We start from the raw sequence: 17,795 nt of genomic DNA, 5'->3' as shown, positions 1-17,795 counted from the left end.
TTACAATACGACTCCTGAGACCACTTATGCATGTGTGAGTGTGAGACTTGGTGCAATTTACTCACCAGAATCCTGAATCTGCTATGTTACAGCTCCACCTATTTAAATCAGATGTTTCCACTTCAAAAAACCAAAACTTTCCTTCCTTTAGTACACTATCCCTGTATGAGAATCAGCTAAAAAGGAGGACAATTGCTGTGTAAATACATCATGTAATTTCACCTATACAGGCACATGAAAGATAAACGGATAGGTAGGATATATTTCTGTGAAAATAGGGATTTGATGAAATTCATTTGCTGGAGAACAAAAACGAGGGAGATGAAGGAAGAGATGGCTCTTGTAAGAGAAGATTAAAAATGAAAATGTGTTCCTACCTAGTTTTAATTTTTGACTTCTCACAACTTTTGCTTCTAACAGCTTTTAGTCACGCAGTGGGTCCCAGTTATAAACACAAGGAGTCTCAATTCGGGTAGGCATGTTGAGTCCACAGGCTTGCTGGAATGTGGAGGTCATTGTACATGGCTGTACAGCTCTCTCTGACCTTTTGAAGAAACAAACTCTGCAACTTGCCCCTTCTGTTTGCTGGCAAGATAGTCCATAATCCTTTTGAAATCAGTTGCAGCACAGCAGCAAACAGCAATGGCAAAAACTAATGCAGCATAGCATTTGTCTTGCTCACAAAGCCTTTACTACTTGTCCAGAATAAAGCTGATGTAGACCACAGCTTCACTGGTTGGCAGGATAAGGTGCTGTGTGGAGACTGGAAAAATTAGGTTGGCCACTTGTCCATAGACAGGTGAGGGGGAAGGGGAAATGGAAAGGGTGGAACCCCCCAAGAAGTAAGGCAAAATTATGGAAGTGGAAAAGAAAGGCCAAAAGATTTTAGTAAGGAATGAAAGGCAGGAAAGGGAAAAGACTGAGAATGCTTTTGCAAGAGGATGAGAATTACGTGTTTGCAGGACTTGTCTAGATATACCAGGAGAACCCATGATTTCCTTGCATGCAGTCATGTTCTAAAGTGCGTGCATCTAAGCATGAGCAAATCTGAAGAACTCTGGGCTTCAGAGGTTTGTCATTTTATCACCATCTGGAAGCCCTTTTTGGGGATCTTTTTAAATAAAAATGTAAACATTTGGAGAAAGAAGTCTAAATGTGAGCAGGTAGCTGGTCCACATGTTGTAACTATGTGCAAGACATTAATACAAAACAGAATTATCTGCGTTCTTGACTAGATGGTCACAAAGTATTTACAGATCCAGGAAACACATCTATTGATAGCAGTTGAATATGTAGCTGTAACAAGGCATTTTCTCAGATGCTTTCATAGTAGTTTTCTCTAAATCTGCCAATAATAACTTGGAAAGGTACTGAAAACTTCTGCTGGCTATCTACATTTTCTTCAAAAGTAATGATATCACGCATGAACAAGCCAGGAGTGGACGTCAGCTTGCACTGCCATCAATATTGTTGTGTGGTGAGAAAAAACCCACAAGTATTCCATCTGAAACAAAAAACAAGGCTAGGTCCCTCAATATTATTTGGTGAAAGATTTGAAGACACAAACCCCTATTTAAAATCTACCAGTATTGTGTCATAGCATTTTGTAAATCAAGCCTTGATTTTTCTTTCATTTTATATTGCAGTGTGCTGACACTTGGACATTAGCCATACTTTTCACTTCAGCAACTTGTCTGTGGCTGAATTACTGTCAAACAGTTAAATGTGCCAAAGGACTTTTCTCCTCAGATCTTCTTCCTACACTCTGTGTAGGAAGCCTGTGCTCAGCAGAGGCAATGACAACCTTGAACCAGGCAACAGACAGTCAGTGTAGTTTCACTTACAAACATCCCAGAAAATGTGTGGCCAGGATGATGGGAAGCTGCAGGACCATTCCAGCTTTCCCAAGCCCAAGAAGGAGGCAGAGACCTGGTTATGGTGGACAGAGCAAGTCTAGGTCTTACTGTTCCCAAATGGAATAAACTGAAGCAAATCCACGTCAGGGAGCAAATTTTTAGGACAAGAGAAGTCTTGTCAGATGTGCGAGTGCTGCCCTTGGCTGGTGTATGGTAATGACTTTACTTGAGAAAGATTAGACTGTGCCACTGCACTGATTCTTTTCCAGCAGGACCATATTCTGTAGTGTTGAGATCATGGTGCTGTTATTTGGGGATTGATAGCTTACAGGCAGGTCAGTGCACCTGTATTGACCTTCCCACCATCAAAACACAGATTGCCTGGAGTTTACCTAGTCAAAACTAGAAACTACCGTGAACTTGAGGGACAAATAATGACTAAATGGTTGATATTCAGTCCTTCAGACCCTAGGAAATAACCCAACTGCCCTGGCTGGAAGAGCACGGAAGACAGTTTGCCTGATACAAAATGTGGTAATCGCAGCCTTGTCTAGACAGACACTTCACTCCAGACTGGCTCCTGTGGAGCCACAGATTACTCATCAAAATGACTTGCATCTCTACTGAATGTTAATTAACAGAACTGTGAGGAGCAGGTGTTAACTTGTTTTATCGATTCATTATAGTTCTTGGGCTCCCTAGACACAGTTAGATATAGTTATCAAACATTTAGAAGTTCCTGATTTTGACCCTTTTTATCTCACTTACAAACTTGTATTTGTATATGTATATGTACTTGTATTTATTCACATTAATTTAAGGATATTGCTTTAAAGCCAGGCATTTAAAGCCCAGGAACTGCAAGAAAAGTCCACCAACAGGAGTTCAGTGGGGAAGGATGCAGTTTGTCTGCATCAAACTTGGGGAGAGATTGTCAGCTCCCTCCTGCCTCCAGCTCAGCATTTGTTTTTCCCCTCTCTCTTCAGGGATGCTACCATTTACCCAACTGTCATAGCGGCTATCTAACAGCTGCCCAACTCAAACTATCTGAAATTGCCAGGGTTAGTTTACACACTTTAATTCATAGAGGTCTCTTATATACTGTAATGTTTTTAATTGAGTTGGAGAGCAATTACATAAATAGCAATAAGCCACACACAGGAAAGTTATGTTGGGGTTTATTTGTGTGTTCGAGGTGTGGAGAGATGCTCAGGGCAATAAATTCTTCACAGAGCCAAAATAGGGGATGTGACCAACGTGTCAGGCTCATTTTTTAACACCTATTAGACATTTTTACTGCACAGGGGTCAGCAGTCCCTAAATTACCTGGGCTCTCCATGCACTTCTGGTACAGGCATAAATGCTAGAAACTGGAGCTGTCAGATACCAATCAGGTACTATCTCTGATATGGCCTCAAACCTGAAAAAGAATCTCCGCTATTTTCAGGAGTTAAGTGCCTATCAGCTCCACTTTTCTCACATAGAGACATTCATCTAGCCCTCTTGTAAGGCAGTAGATTGAGATTTGTTCTTCATTTACCCAAATGAAAGGTCTTCAACCTGTATATCCCATGCTACCATCAAATGTTCAGCTCACCAAACTACCTGAAGTGACCCAGGGCACTGTTAAACAATCAAGCAGCTCCAAGAGCAGATGTTGAGAATGTTCCGTGTTCTCCATGCTGGAGAGCATGTCCTGGTGGTGGTGGTGGTAGTGGGCCTGTGATCCTGGTCTCAAGGAACAGAGGGGGGATGTAAAAACATCTACCTATGCAAGGAATCCCACAGCCATTCATCTGTTGAACTGATATTTTTCTCTCAAAACTTTAGGCACCAACCAGAAAAATCTGAGACTTACTTTAGGTTCTCTTTACAGTAAACAATATTGTAGAAACAATAGACACCTCTAGAGAAGAACTCAGATTTCAGTCTTCCTGTGATGATTACTAGTGTGAAGCCTAGTGTGACCACAATCATAATTACAATGCCCAGTTAAATGTCTAGAGTTAAGGAGGAAACCAGGTTTTGGTGCCTGAAAACAGTCTCTAGAAGCTGTTGTCCTTGATTTCCAGGCTGACCTTGACCCAACAGGTGAGTTTTGAATATGTCTGCAGGCTCTGTTGGATGCATTTCACAGCTGAAGGTGTGCTATTTTGATAACTCTATCAGGGCTTCAGAACTGAACTGTTCTAGAGACTGTGCAAAGTTTAGACAGCTGTGCAGACAGCCAGCATTAAGAGGTTACTACACCCTGAGTCTTTGTTACTGCACAGAAACGATGCAATGTAGAATTTAGGGAATAGTAATGGGAGGAACAGTAAGAACTGCTATGATTTAACCTTTTACCACTTTGTATGTCTGTGTTTTACAACAACTGGGCAGGATACAGTGCTCAAAGGATGTTGAAACAGGATTTTACAGTAGCTAATAGATATCATTTGCTGTAAAGAGAGCTTGACAAACACCCTGAGCTGAAAAAAACCACACCTATCAGTCCACAAATTGTAATCACTCCAGTAAAAACTTCAGTAGAAGACAACATCACTTTATTATAGATGAAGATGTGACTGTGATTCTCTGTTTTAAAAGAAGCCAGTTGTGGGCTAGGTCATGCTGGGTGCTGCATTATCTAATGGCTAGCAAGGTGAGGTTTTCAAGTCCTAAAGTCCATCCTATTAGGATAAATAGGGATTGGCAGGTTTCTTTGAATACATTGGAGGCATTAAAGCTATCAGAACTAAAAATTTCTGTAAATATAAAGAAACTTTGGAGCTGGCATATGGACTTAAAGGAACAAAACCCTTCAGAAATAATAAAACTTCTCTGATCTATGAGATGACTTGACTACCATCTGGGAAGGCTACACAATCATTATTAGGCAGAGTAGAAATATTGCTTCAAACTCCTTAGTCCCAGTGAATCATAACAGAGAAGCTGATAATGACAAGAATAAAAGAAAACATAAAAGATGTTTTTGGAACATGACAAGTGAGAAACTCTGCCAAATACAGATCTGGTCTTCAAACTCTGACAGCAATCCACAGAATTTACTGACTTTAAAGGGCTCCTGACAACTTTAACTTTACCCACTTGATCTGCAGTGAGATCTTCATAACTGCCCTGACTTTGTCAAAAGGTGTCTGAGTCATTTTGATTCCTCACTCAAGGATTTTAATTCTGCAGTCTTGTCTTCACCCAGAATCTACCCAGCATTCTGAGAGCAGCACCAGGGCAAACATTACTGGCAGACACTGAGCCAGGCACTGTCTGTTTTAACCGCATTGCTCAAGACAGATAAAAAAATCACAATAGTGAAAACCCTCTGCTGGGAGGATTTTGTCCCCACAGCACGGTATATGAAGGAAATGCCGACTGCATTGACTACGTGCGAACACAGCTCACGTCACTCTGTTAGGTGGGAGCATGCAAAGCAGTTCCCTCCCTTCATTCCATGCAAGCAAGCAGTGGGGGAAAAGTTTGTCAAAAGCTGGGAAAAGACCTTGTTATTTGAGTTTCAGCTGAAAGGGACTGAATCCTGCTCCTCATTAGGGAAGTTCAGTTCTAGAGGAAATCAAGGCGATGCTTCATAAATGCTGTGTTTCATAAAGACCTTGGTTCAGATTTCGTTTGAACATATGCTTGATCTTCAGTTCAGGGCTCCTTAACATGTTGTCCCTTGCCAAGGTTTTTGAACGTGCTTGAGGGATTGCAGGACGGGCTGCCACCAGTACCGAGGAGCTGGCCAACCAGCCAGATGAAAGAACTTAGAAAAGGGAGATGTCCATTGCAATAGAAACTCGTGCTGCAGGAGACCCTATTGTGACCCTACAGGCTCATCTTGACCATTCAAGTTAATGACTTGAGTAGGTACTGGCCTGGACTGTCATGTAGCACTGTTTTTAGTACAATCAAACCACAGCTGAGTAAGGCTAAAATGCATATTTTTACTGTGTAGTCAGAGCTTTTCTGTTCAACGGATAGTGTGAAGGTACCAGTAAATACTGCAGCACCAATTCACAGGTTTGCCTGCATTATACACTGACTGTTCTGGTGTTTTGAAGATTTACATGTGTAAAGATGGTGGTGGAGTTTGAAAGATGGATTTTTGCTTGGTAAGGGCAAGCTCCATGAAGACCTAAGTGCTAATGCAAACTAACTACATGACACATCATGGCTAGGCTTCGCGAACGAAGATTTGGGAAGGGCATATGACACAACACAGCTGTTTTAAATTCATCAGAGAAAATCACTGCCCCAGATAAGAGGCTTGTTCTACCTCTGTAGCACTCGTTAGATCTTTTGCTGTTGGAATTGACAAAAACATTAAATTAATAACTGATACTTTGAAGAATTGTGAAAAAAGCATGAATTTGCAACAATCACATCTTAGATTTCCAGAAGTTGCTGGTCTGATGAAACACAAACTTCTAAGGTTATCTGAAAAAAAGACTAATGTGGAGTAGAGCCAGTACAGATAGTCATAACAGTGAGGTAAAACAAGCCAGATGCAAGGCTAGTAAGCAAACAAGAAGGTAAGACCATATTTTTCATGTAAGCCTACAGAGACTTGTTCAGCAGTTTGACTCTATGCCAAATAGTTCACTGCACCTCTAAAAATTGCTTTACTCTAAAAGAGTAATCTGAAAGATCCCTGGACTGCAGTCAACTTAATATCACACATATCTGCATCTTCAAAGCGTTCTCTTTGGCTCAACATAGCAACAGAAGCATAACTATTAGTGGTTATTTCAACCTTGAGGTAATTTGATGCCCTGCAACCCCACCCACTAAGCAAATAAACTGACTTTGATGTCCCTTTAATATGTCACAGAAGAGAAAAATAAAGGCCTCGTGTTTAACACTGTGAAAGAGATTATTCTAAAGATCATAATTTTCAAATGAATACTAAGATTAAATATTGTATTCTTAGTCCATTCTTTCAGCTCCTTGCTATATTTGAAGTCTAGCATCTCCAATGACAAAGACGACTTCTCGAGGCATTTCCCTACAAATAGAGAAATCTTCTTTTATTATAGCCAGTTATCCAAAGATACTCATTAGGATGTACTTGATCATGGTGGCCATCTATCCTGTAAGGCTCAAACTCCCAGTCCAACATCTATGTAATATTTAATATCAGAGATGAGGAGTTGCAATGCAGTGTCATTGGACACTGGTAAATCATGCTCCAGCTTCAGCTAGAGTTTAAAGGGATGCAATAAGAGCTGAGATTACCGCTCTATATGTCAGAGTATTTATTTTGCAGCATAGTTCCAGTCTCTCTCTACCTGTAGCTTAAAGTATACCCCAGTTCTATTCTAAACTCCATGTGCTGCTGGGAGTGTTTGAGCAGGAAACTTTACTTTTCAGTGTACTTGTTTCCCAGCCTGAATATTTCAATCCTACCACCAATTTCAGGGCCACTTATGTCTGTGTTAGGAGGTGGAACTCACCTTGACAATTAGGTCCTTTGCTATTTTAATGGTAAGTAATGGGACTGAGGTAAATATGTGGAATATAGGAACACTTTAATGCTTGTTTAGGCAAAACATCACAGCAGATATGATAATTCTAGAGTAAACCATTGATAACAACACATGCTCTCACTGGAATACAAACACAGTGATTCTTTTATTGTCTTAATCCATAAATTTTAATGTGTATGAGCAAGCGATCCTTGGATGTCAATCTCAGCTCTCATCTTTCACATACCTAGAGATGCTAGATATCTTTTCAAGCTACATAATGAAAATGTAGCTTGGTACCTGTTTTAGTCTGCATTTCCTTTGTTTATTCCTAAGACTACATGGATCATATATAGTGTTCGAAAAAGCTTATTCAAAGAACTTATTTAAATAAAGATCAATTTGCAAATTGTACCAATGACTCTGTACAGACAAATATATATGTACACAGACATGTAAAAAATAGAAAACAAGGGAAAATATCCACTTAAAACACTTGAAAAATATTAGGATTTGGAAAACATTAAGACATTTGGGTGTACAGCACATGTAAACCATTTTGTGGTGAAACTAGAACTGATGAATTGCACGTTCACTGATATCAGCTACAGTATAACAAAGTCAGCTCTTTCCTTTTCATCAATAGGCTTTGGTTAAAAAAACCCAAACATAAAAACCCAGTTCGTGCCTTAAAGACATTTGTGTACAGAACAATAGCAGTAACAGCATGTGGATTTAAATGAGCTACCAAAAAAACCTCACATCTTAACAGAAGCAGAAGTGTAATACACCTATTATTGATCATCTTAATACTGAAGACATCTGGCTGTATTTTGCATTGCCTACTAATAATGACATGATATTATATCTTTCCGCTTTAAGGCTGTAAAGCCCTGGAATTCCAGACCCAAGAGAATATATTATATCATTTGCATACAATTATATTCTTTAGATAATCATATTGCTCAAAAACAAATGCTGTTTTTCTTATATTTACGCACAGCTCCTGACCCATCTTTCAAGCAAAGCTCCACACCAGCGAAAACCTTACATAAAAATTTGGAGACATTTACTGTAAGCAATCAGCAGCATATTATACAGAAACAGAGATAATCACACCATCTCACTAAATGTGAGTAATTGTCTAAATTAGGAGCTTTTTCAGCATAGTGGAAGGTCTCCTAAACTAGATGTGCCAGATCCTCTTTTTGAGGATACTCCTACCACCTAGGAAGCCAAACTCCATACTGCATAACGATTTCTCATTGCATCCCTACATATCTCACCTAAACGAGCATGAATTCACAAAACTATAGCTGGGCATACAGACTGTTGAGTTTAAGGATCTTTGGCAAACCCCAAATGTTGTGTCATGAACTGTTAGCCCTACTTCTACTAGCACTACTAAGGTAAATAAGATGATGTTTCCTTGCTATAATTTGTTTATTCTGTGACATGCTTTGAGGATTCTTTTCCCAAATTAGAAGCTAATGGAGGATTATGTGTAAAACCGTGAAGGGAAAGCATGACACAGACTCAGTAGATCTTTTGTTAGATCTGCACTTACCTGGTTCAGACTCCTTTCCCTAACGATAGTGGGAGAGAGTGGTGCCTTAAGTGCCTGCTGCATGACTGGATTAATAAAAATCCATAACTGGATAATTTGTAGGGACAACAGTCTTACAGGTTGCCATGAACCTGTCACCCAGCTGTTAAACCTGGACTGTGCTTGGTTTCCCATCACAGCACCATAACTGTGAATGAGTGGGCTGCCAACTCTGTGGCGGGGGACCAGCAGACAGCCTCTCCCTGGGGCTTCACTCACAGAAGGTCTGCAAACATTGCTGATGTAGCTGGGCTCCAGCATGAAGCTGCAGTTCAGAGAACGTCTGAACTGAAACTAGCATTCAGAAAAGGTCTTGTCTCTGCCAAGCATGGGATGCTGGCAGTAAATCTCCTGCTGCCATTGCATCACACGCTCCTCATGACAGATTAATAACCAGATGCTGAAGTTTTTATGTGTGCTTGAAAAAGGGATTTTTCTTATGTTTGTGGTATTGGCTTCACACACTGGCAAGTATTTAATGAAAATCGTGAAAGAAACGGCACTTCCATGTGGGAAGAATACTTGCTTGGCTCACAGGCCAAGGTAGACACTGAAGCACTTATCTAAGTGTTCTTCTTGCATATGGGCACTCTCCTAAACTGGAACCATAAATAAAGTTATGTTAACAAATTCGCTATATTTACATGTTACACTGAAACAGTTACATTCATTCTCAAGTGTAAGGAATCTATCTATTAGCTTTAGAACATGCAAAAAAATAGAGTAGATATCTCTTCCATCTAAGATATAAAGAAGAGGTGTGTTTTCACTAAAAAACACTAGAGTTCAAACTTGGCATCATCAGTAAAATGCTAACAGACATTTTCAATTGTATAAACCAAGTGCCTAAATAGAAAAGGTTTGATATTCAGGGGGATCCTGTCCACATAAAATAAAACTCTTTAAAATGGAATGTAGTCAGTTTCTAAATACATTCAAATATTACAGTGTCTCTATAAATAGAAAACTATATAGTGCTGAAGAACTGAAGCAGTCCTTTCCAAATGTTCAAGTAAATATATTTCTCTCTCTTCACTATCATTAATACACAGTTGCTTGAGCTACAGCTGTTCTAGTCTTTGGCAACAGTTCAAGTAACTTCCTCTCTTCTCTCCACCTTCCATTTTGACACAACAGAGTCACCAGGGCATATCTCAATTTCATAATGTTTTTGAAAAAATACCACATGTCCCAAACTCTGTGTGTGTGTTCAGTCAGTCAAGGAAGCATGTCAAAATTCTCCATCATCCTTCAATTATCACTCTTGTAGTGGTATTTCTCTAGTACCAGCACTGTATCCAAGAGAGGCTATGTGCTGACAAGCTCCCTCTTACTTGCACAGAGCCTGCTGAGAAGGATTTCAGAATAGACTTGATTTATTGGACCTCGGACATGATATGGGGACTGAGAATTTGTTGCATAGTCCTGCAGTTGTGATGGTTTGCTTTGACCGCCAAAATACTTCCCCAGTGTATAGTGCCTTGATAACGTCACTGTTATGTGTGGCCGTTCTTCAGAGGGATTGGATTTCACCACCTGCAAAAAAAATGACATATGTGAGTGCTTTCTGCCTGCACCTAGAAAGACAGATTCACAGCTGTGTGCACAGAAATGCTGCGGCAGTTGTGCACAAAGCAGGTCCTGATACTCTTACCTTGAGCTGCAAGTTGCTCTCAAACAGTATTTTAATGGCCAACTTGTTATGTTACATACTAACTAAAGTCCAAGATCTTAAGTCTTGAAATCTAAATGCATAGGCCCATTATACTCGGTAGATTCTGTAATGCTAATTCTAATGTATATTAGATTCTATTCTCTTCACTAGAGACAGTTTACGGAAAACGATAAAATTCATACTCAACAGCTTGTCTGTATATTCAGCATGTGAAAAAACAAAGGACAGCCCTAAACTGCAGAAAGGTTTAAATCCTGCTCTGATATTAAGCACTTGAGGAACGAATATTGTGACTCAGCTAAGAGCCTTGTCTCAACTATGAGAATGTCTCACTCTAAGGTCTTGATGCAAACCTGGCCCACCCCCATGTTGAGATGAAAACACTCGTGTCATGTTTCTCCGATAAGGGAGTTATGGTGCAATTTAACATCCTTGTCCCCAGTGCCTCACATGACCTCACATCACCTGACATAACCACAACATGATTCAGTAACCAGTGCCAAAGAATGCTCCACCTTGGCCCCTCAAGTATGTATAAAGCTCTGGGATTATCAGGTTCAACTGGTATGGAATAAACAAATGCCCATGGGACTACTAAGAGAGAAAGTGAAAGGTATGGTTGTCAGGAGCCTAATGACTGGGGATGGTGGTCTCCTGTGAAATGCTGAAGATCTTGTCTCAGTGAACACTGAGTTACTGATGAATAATGAAGCAACTTCAAGAGAGGAAAAACCTCAGAACCTTGCGCATATGCAGGACAGAAGACCTCAGCCCCAGCAGTGGCAAATCCAGAGAAAACAGAAAAGGAGACAAGTGGTTAACTTATTTTTTAAAAAGTAAACATATGCTGACTTGATAGCTCTGATGCCCATCAGTTTTCCTGCTATATCAATCACAGTAGACACTTGAAAATGCAGAATTCATTTATTAATGCACATATTTATTCAGAAGCATGTTAGCTTTTAAAAAATATAAGGTATATTTACTGCCACTGAACAATCAGAATAAGTGTTCATATGTAGTGAATATCATAATAAATGAAACAAATCACACAAAATTAAATGTGAGTGAAGGAGTAACATGTGCAAAGGCTTGAAAGATTGAGCAGAGAGGCTATGAGGAAGCTAGCGGAACTGAAAAAGGACCCATGTAGAAAATTAATATATCCTCTGATTAATTTGATACAGCTAAGTGAAGGGCTATTATTTGTTTTTATTCAATTACTGCAGGTTCATTTTTCCAAATTAGTGCCTTAAATCTTACAACTATTTCAAAATGATGCCACCTTGAACCAAGCACCCAAACTGCACTCCTGTTAGGCATAATCTCCCAGGAATGCAATCTAATGTTCACCCAGCAGTCAGCCAGCCACTGATTAAGATACTAAAATCCCAAGGTTGCTAGTTTCTATGTTGCGACCATGATTTGATTTCATTGCCATTAAAATAGGACATAAATCTGAATTTAAAAATAGCTTCTATAATGGTCTTTATAAGAGCTGCCCAATCTACTTCTCCATAAGCATTTTAAAAGAATGAGGTAAGTAAAAAATCAAGTTTGCATCCCGTTGAAAGCCCAGATCCCTTGGCAATCTGAGCAAAGATTGTAGGCTCTACAGAGGTGCAGATTTCTATGCTATCAGGCTCACCCTAAAGACTCACTGAGGTGGGTTGATGGGAACTCAATTTTTGAGGACAATCAGAGGAAACAGCTTTCTTTTCAGACAGCTATTGGGAACTAAATGAGAACTGCTGAGGGCATTTCAGTTCTTGTTTTTTTACTGCAGAGAATGGCCAGTCCCCCCTTCCCGCACAGCCATGCTTTAGCTCAGATGGCAATTATAGGGGGTGTCATCTTCTGGGCACTTAAGAGTGTCATTTTTTTAAGAGAAAGAAAGTACAAAGCAGTAGACTTAATCTATCTCATCTGGTTTCAGAAAACATGAAAAGTGCTGGGGTTTTACATAGTGTTCTTGGCTCTGTCCTCAGAGGCAAAATGCCATTTTCCTAGTGCAAACTGCTTCAGCACCTGATGAAACTCCACTTGCCAGGATGCCAGGATGCAGAAATAAGCTGATGACAAAACTGTTAAAACTAACGAGGTATCAAAAGCATTCAAGGACTTTCTTTTTGCTTTCCTCAAGGATCAAGTCTGGGTTTTAGTGGCTGATGGATTCTCCTGGGCATATCTGTGGCTCTTTTAGGCACAATGACCTCTCAAGCCTCATTAACAACAGCTTTGTGGGCCAAATTCTCCAGTGATCCTCCCCAGAAACACATACTTTCTGTTGAGATTGTTCCGGCAGAGAAACAAGAGCAAATCTGAACATGAGCTCATACAAAATGATGGAGGAGTGCATGAAAAATGCTCATGACCGATCACACCCTGCTGTTTTCCACCCAGTTCCATACAAAGCATCTGAAATATTTCATTTCAAAGCTCTCCTTTTTGCTTGTAAGATCTGTGGAAACGACAAGCATCAGCAGTGACCCACGAAGACACTAACATCTGTGCTCTAGACAAAAAAGGGTCAATACAGCTTTCTGGGTAAAATGGAGGGAGGCATTTACTCCGTGGGATGACTTATCCATCACATAGATATCTGCTCTGTGGCTTACTCCCGCTTTTCTAACTCCATTTGTACTGAGCTGTGTTTGTGCCTCTCAAGTTCTGAGCAGAGTAGATTAAAGGGCTGGTTAACTAGTCACACCTGCTGAATTTGGTCCCAATGCACTACAGAGGCCATGGCAATGGCCTGAAAACATGGGAGTTGCTGGGGAGCTGAGGTGGAAACCAGCTGTGAGGCTGACACATGGCACTAGAGATCAGATGGGTCTGATAACACTCTCAAACTAGTGGTCTGTCCCAGGGAGCCTCATACTGGAGCAGAGTCCCAACCAGCTCCAGTCAATTGACTCCTGAGACTCTTTTGGAAATGCATTTGCTGTCTGGTAGACTGTGTTTGAGATAATATTTCTGCCTGTGTATTTAAGGGGAAAAATCAAAGCTTTATAGTTATTGTTTTATTCTGCTGTGGCTAAGAGAGTTAAATATAATCCACAGGCTACAAGAAAATAGACTTGCTACACATATGCATACACCACAAGGACACTCCGGAGCCTATGCTTGAATTTTACAATCATCACCACTGAATTTCAGTTTGTTTAGTTTAAACTACTCCTAGGTTTAATTAGCCACAGGATATTTTGGTTTCCAGCGTATACTGTGTGTGTCTGATGAAGGTACCTTTATTTTTAGATTGTTGTTTTTTTAGGATCTTTAAGGAAAATATATCATAACTGTCCTGATATTTTTTCACAGCAAAAATTAGTACCTCCACTTCATTCCTGGTGTCATGGCCCACCATTGTACCTGAAAAACTCTACAGAGCTTCTCTATACCTGAACACATTTGGGTCCTGGGAACAGATTTGGCTGGAAGTGAGGCTTCCAGAAAAATCGGCATGACTTGGCAAAATAAGCAAAGGGGGTTTATCCTTGAGAGGTTCAGAAAACATTTGATAGTCTCTCTTACTTAAAGCAATTTATTTTGACAGAAAACAAATTCCTAAAATTATGCTGAAAAAATACTAGCATTTCACTTGTGTGGTGCTAGTCTTCTTTAACACTTAAGCACTTTTGATAACTCTAATAAAAAAAAATCCTAGGATTTTCTCCATGATAATTAAGTTTTTGTATTCTACATGGCATATCAAATTACTTGTGTCATTATTCTAGTCAGTAATCAAATTTCTGAGATTTTTTTTGAACTTGGAGTTTCTTATTGGCGGAAAGCCCCCAGCTGACTATGAAACATTATAAATTTATTAACTCTTGATTTCAGAGAGCCATCGCCTCCCAGTTTTAACTTTTCAGTAACAATTTGTTCTCATTCTGTATTTCATTCTATCAAAACTTCCACCTCTCTTTTGATCACTCAGAGAAAATGCAATCTTTCTGAAAGATATGACAATCCCCGTCTTATGGCTCTAAACAGATTTTAGCTAAATAACTTGAGCTAGTCTCCTAATCTTTTGTTAAACAATCCAGATTTCAGTTCATAAGAATGAAGAATGTAGCATCACAGCAATTTCTCACTTACACTTCTGTTTGTATAGTTGGTTACTGTAACTATCCCAGATAATTTTTTTCTCAGTCAAGGGAAAACAGATACATAGCAGTGAGATTGGTCCTTCAATTTTAAGCTCCATTTTAATTGTATTTATGATTTGATGTGTGTGTGCTGAGCTGCTCAGTTGGGAAGCCATCAGATAAAAATCTGTGAGACTGAGGTACGGTAAAAAGATAAACTCAGTCCATGAAGAAGCAGCAGGGATATATAACACATAACAAATAATATAAGAACCTGGAAACTGTGCAACATCCTTTTACGCGAGTTACATTTGCAGAAGAACACATTTATTCTTATTTTGAGGAATCATCACTACAGCAGTTCAGCCTGTCCTTGGGTGGCCCTACACTCCGAGCAGCGAGGGACAAGTGCCCTGTACAAACTGCTATACCCACGATTTGTATTCAGGCCTAACTTTGAGTGACAAATGCTAACCTCATTGCATACCTTTTCATTTCTAAGCACTTGACAGTTAAAATATCTTAAATACCTGGAAATTATGTAAGTGTAAATTATTACCTCATGGAAATGGCAACCACACTTCCCTTGCAGGAATTCCTTGTAACGTCCCATGGTGATGACAAAGGTGTCAACCACTTCATAGCCCAAATTTTTTGCTGTATCCAGAATAACCAAGTTTTCATTCCACAGGTTTTGTATTTGTGCCTGCATTCCAGATAAAATATTGCAATGTCTTGTCAGAAGGGCTGTTTAAGGGGTATGGTGTCATGGAAATGAATAGCAAAACTGCATTTTGAATAAGCAATGATGTTATACTCCAGGCATGAATTACTATAAATTCACTCTTGGAAATAGCTGCTACTCCAAGGCTGTTGTAGATGTTTGCAGAAATTAAAATTACTTTTCAGTAGTTGTGCAGCTTCCTTTACAGGAAGATTTCAAGGTTGTTTAAAATATAATTACTGGGTATTGGTTTTTAACATATACTTAGCCAATGTGAGGTGCAATTCAGAAAAAAAATCCAATTATAAAGTTGTCTGTAACAAATGGTGAAATTGTTCCTGTAAAGAAAGATTCAGCTTCAAATCAAATTCATTGAGGCTGTTGCTTAAAAGGGAGTAGAGGACACGGGTATCTTAAAAATGGTTATACTGAAGAACAGATTATTATTTCTGAAGATACTGCAGGAAGGCCAAGAATAGAAAAAATTTAGCCATGAAGGTGGCAAGGCGGTGGATTGGACACTGCAGATAGAAGAGCTTTGAGAGTAGCTGTGGTAGTCCTGAAGCCTAGAGCACCCAAACCACATGGGTAATTTGGCATATGATTCCAATATTGAACGAGAAAAGAATGTCAGTTATTCACCATAGTTGATTTCTGGAGTTTTGCCAATTTACTGAATAAAAAAGAGAAAAGGTACTCCCCAGAAGCCTTTAATACTCTTTCTATCCTTGCCTCACCTACCCTGCATCAAAATTCTTCTTCCTCCTAGGACTGAACTCTGCTGAAACCTATGGCAGGAGCTATGAAAATGTTTCTTCATGTTGATGACAACAATTTCCCTACTGTATTCTTTGTGGTCATCCAGATAAATTAATAAAATTGTTTGAATCAATAAGAAGACATTCGGTAGAGAAAAGGTAGATAAATAGTTAGACAGAAAGAATTGGCAAAATCAGACAGGGTAGTCTCTGTAGCAGAAAGAAGGGTGAGAGTAGCAGTAAGTCACACACTGAATACAGCAGTGTGTTATGGTTGCAAAAAGACGTGGGCACCAGTCCCCAATGTGAAAGGAGTGCTGTATGTAATCTATGAAAGCTAATAATTTTCTCTTTTCGACACCTGTGAATAGCTGGAGCATGACACACAGTGCTGGTAGGCATCATTCACTCTGTTCTGCCCTCTAGTGCTTCTCATCCATGCATTTTATGTGTAGAGAATAGAGAATCAATGTCCACATTGTAAATAAAAATATTGAATTGAATGAGTTACAAAAGCACATTGAAATGAGCCCATTTGTTACTCTGAGGGTCTTGGATATGATTTAAACTAACTGTAACATATTATTAACATACAAATAACAGGCTGGATTCACCAGTACATTCCAGCTGCTCTGTAATGTTCTGGTTTCACAGGTGAGTTAAGGTAGATTTATGAGAGTTATGCAATGCAGCCAGACCAGTGAATTTGATCCAGCAGCAAACACGGAGGAAGCCTGGGAAGGGCCTGTGCTCAACGTGGTACAAGGAGCAATCTGCTTATCCCTAGCTCGCTTTCTCAACTTAGACAAGAGGATTAATATTGGAGCTTCTTCTGGTTCTTGGGACAGATGACCGAGCACAGCATCTCCAATAGCTCTCTGATTGCAGTGAAATCCTTGCAATAAGGGAAATTGGTTTGAATCCATATTAGTAAGCAGTATGAGCAAACATAAACATTAATCTTTCTTTGATCCACTTAAAGCTTTCTCAGCAGAGGTTGTAATGTATTTTGACCAGACAGCAAAATTAATGCTGAAATGACAAGTCTTCCATGAAAATACATTCAAAATGTACTATAGCTTACCTGTGATAGAGAATGTATTCCATCCACCGGGAGGTGAAAGCCCATGCCTATGGATTTGATAATTACCAGGATATTTGATAGATTCTCCCTGTTTGGCAAATTAAAAAAAAAAAAAGGACAAACGTTTTAATCACAGAATCACAGATTATGCTGACTTGGAAGGGACCCACAAGGATCATCAAGTTCAGCTCTTAGCCCTGCGCAGGACCGTACCCTGGGAGTCACACCATACACCTGAAAATATCATCCATACACTTCTTGAACTCTGGCAGGCTTGGTACTGTGACCACTTCCCTGGAGAGCCTGTTCCAGCACCCAACCACCCTCTGGGTGAAGAGCCTTTTTCTAATATCCAACCTAAGCCTCCCCTGACACAACTTCGGGCCATTCCCTTGGGTGCAGTCACTGGTCACCACAGAGAAGAGATCAGTGCCTGCCCTTCCTCTTCCCCTCACAAGGAAGTTGTAACTGCAATGAGGTCTCCCCTCAGTCTCCTCCAGGCTGAACAGACCAAGTGACCTCAGCTGCTCCTCATA

At 39.8% G+C, this 17,795-nt stretch overlaps 1 protein-coding gene across 2 annotated transcripts in view; it reads right to left on the bottom strand.

Moving 5' to 3' along the window:
• Positions 1–7,468: 7,468 nt before the first annotated feature.
• The window catches only part of CPED1 (cadherin like and PC-esterase domain containing 1), a 147,736-nt gene continuing 137,409 nt past the window's right edge, over positions 7,469–17,795 (bottom strand). For both annotated transcript variants that reach the window (XM_027679129.1, XM_027679130.1), the window contains exons 21-23: positions 17,260–17,347; positions 15,253–15,399; positions 7,469–10,463 (exon numbers count right to left, since the gene is read on the bottom strand). In XM_027679129.1, coding sequence (XP_027534930.1) covers positions 10,236–10,463; positions 15,253–15,399; positions 17,260–17,347 — 463 coding nt within the window. In that variant the 3' untranslated portion in view covers positions 7,469–10,235. The remainder of the gene's footprint in view (positions 10,464–15,252; positions 15,400–17,259; positions 17,348–17,795) is intronic.

Source organism: Neopelma chrysocephalum, unplaced genomic scaffold (assembly GCF_003984885.1).
Source record: "Neopelma chrysocephalum unplaced genomic scaffold, ASM398488v2 Primary Assembly neopelma1_45, whole genome shotgun sequence".
Classification (NCBI taxonomy): domain Eukaryota; kingdom Metazoa; phylum Chordata; class Aves; order Passeriformes; family Pipridae; genus Neopelma; species Neopelma chrysocephalum.
The sequence above is the reverse complement of the archived record's forward strand: the minus strand, read 5'-3'. Positions and strand labels throughout refer to the sequence as shown.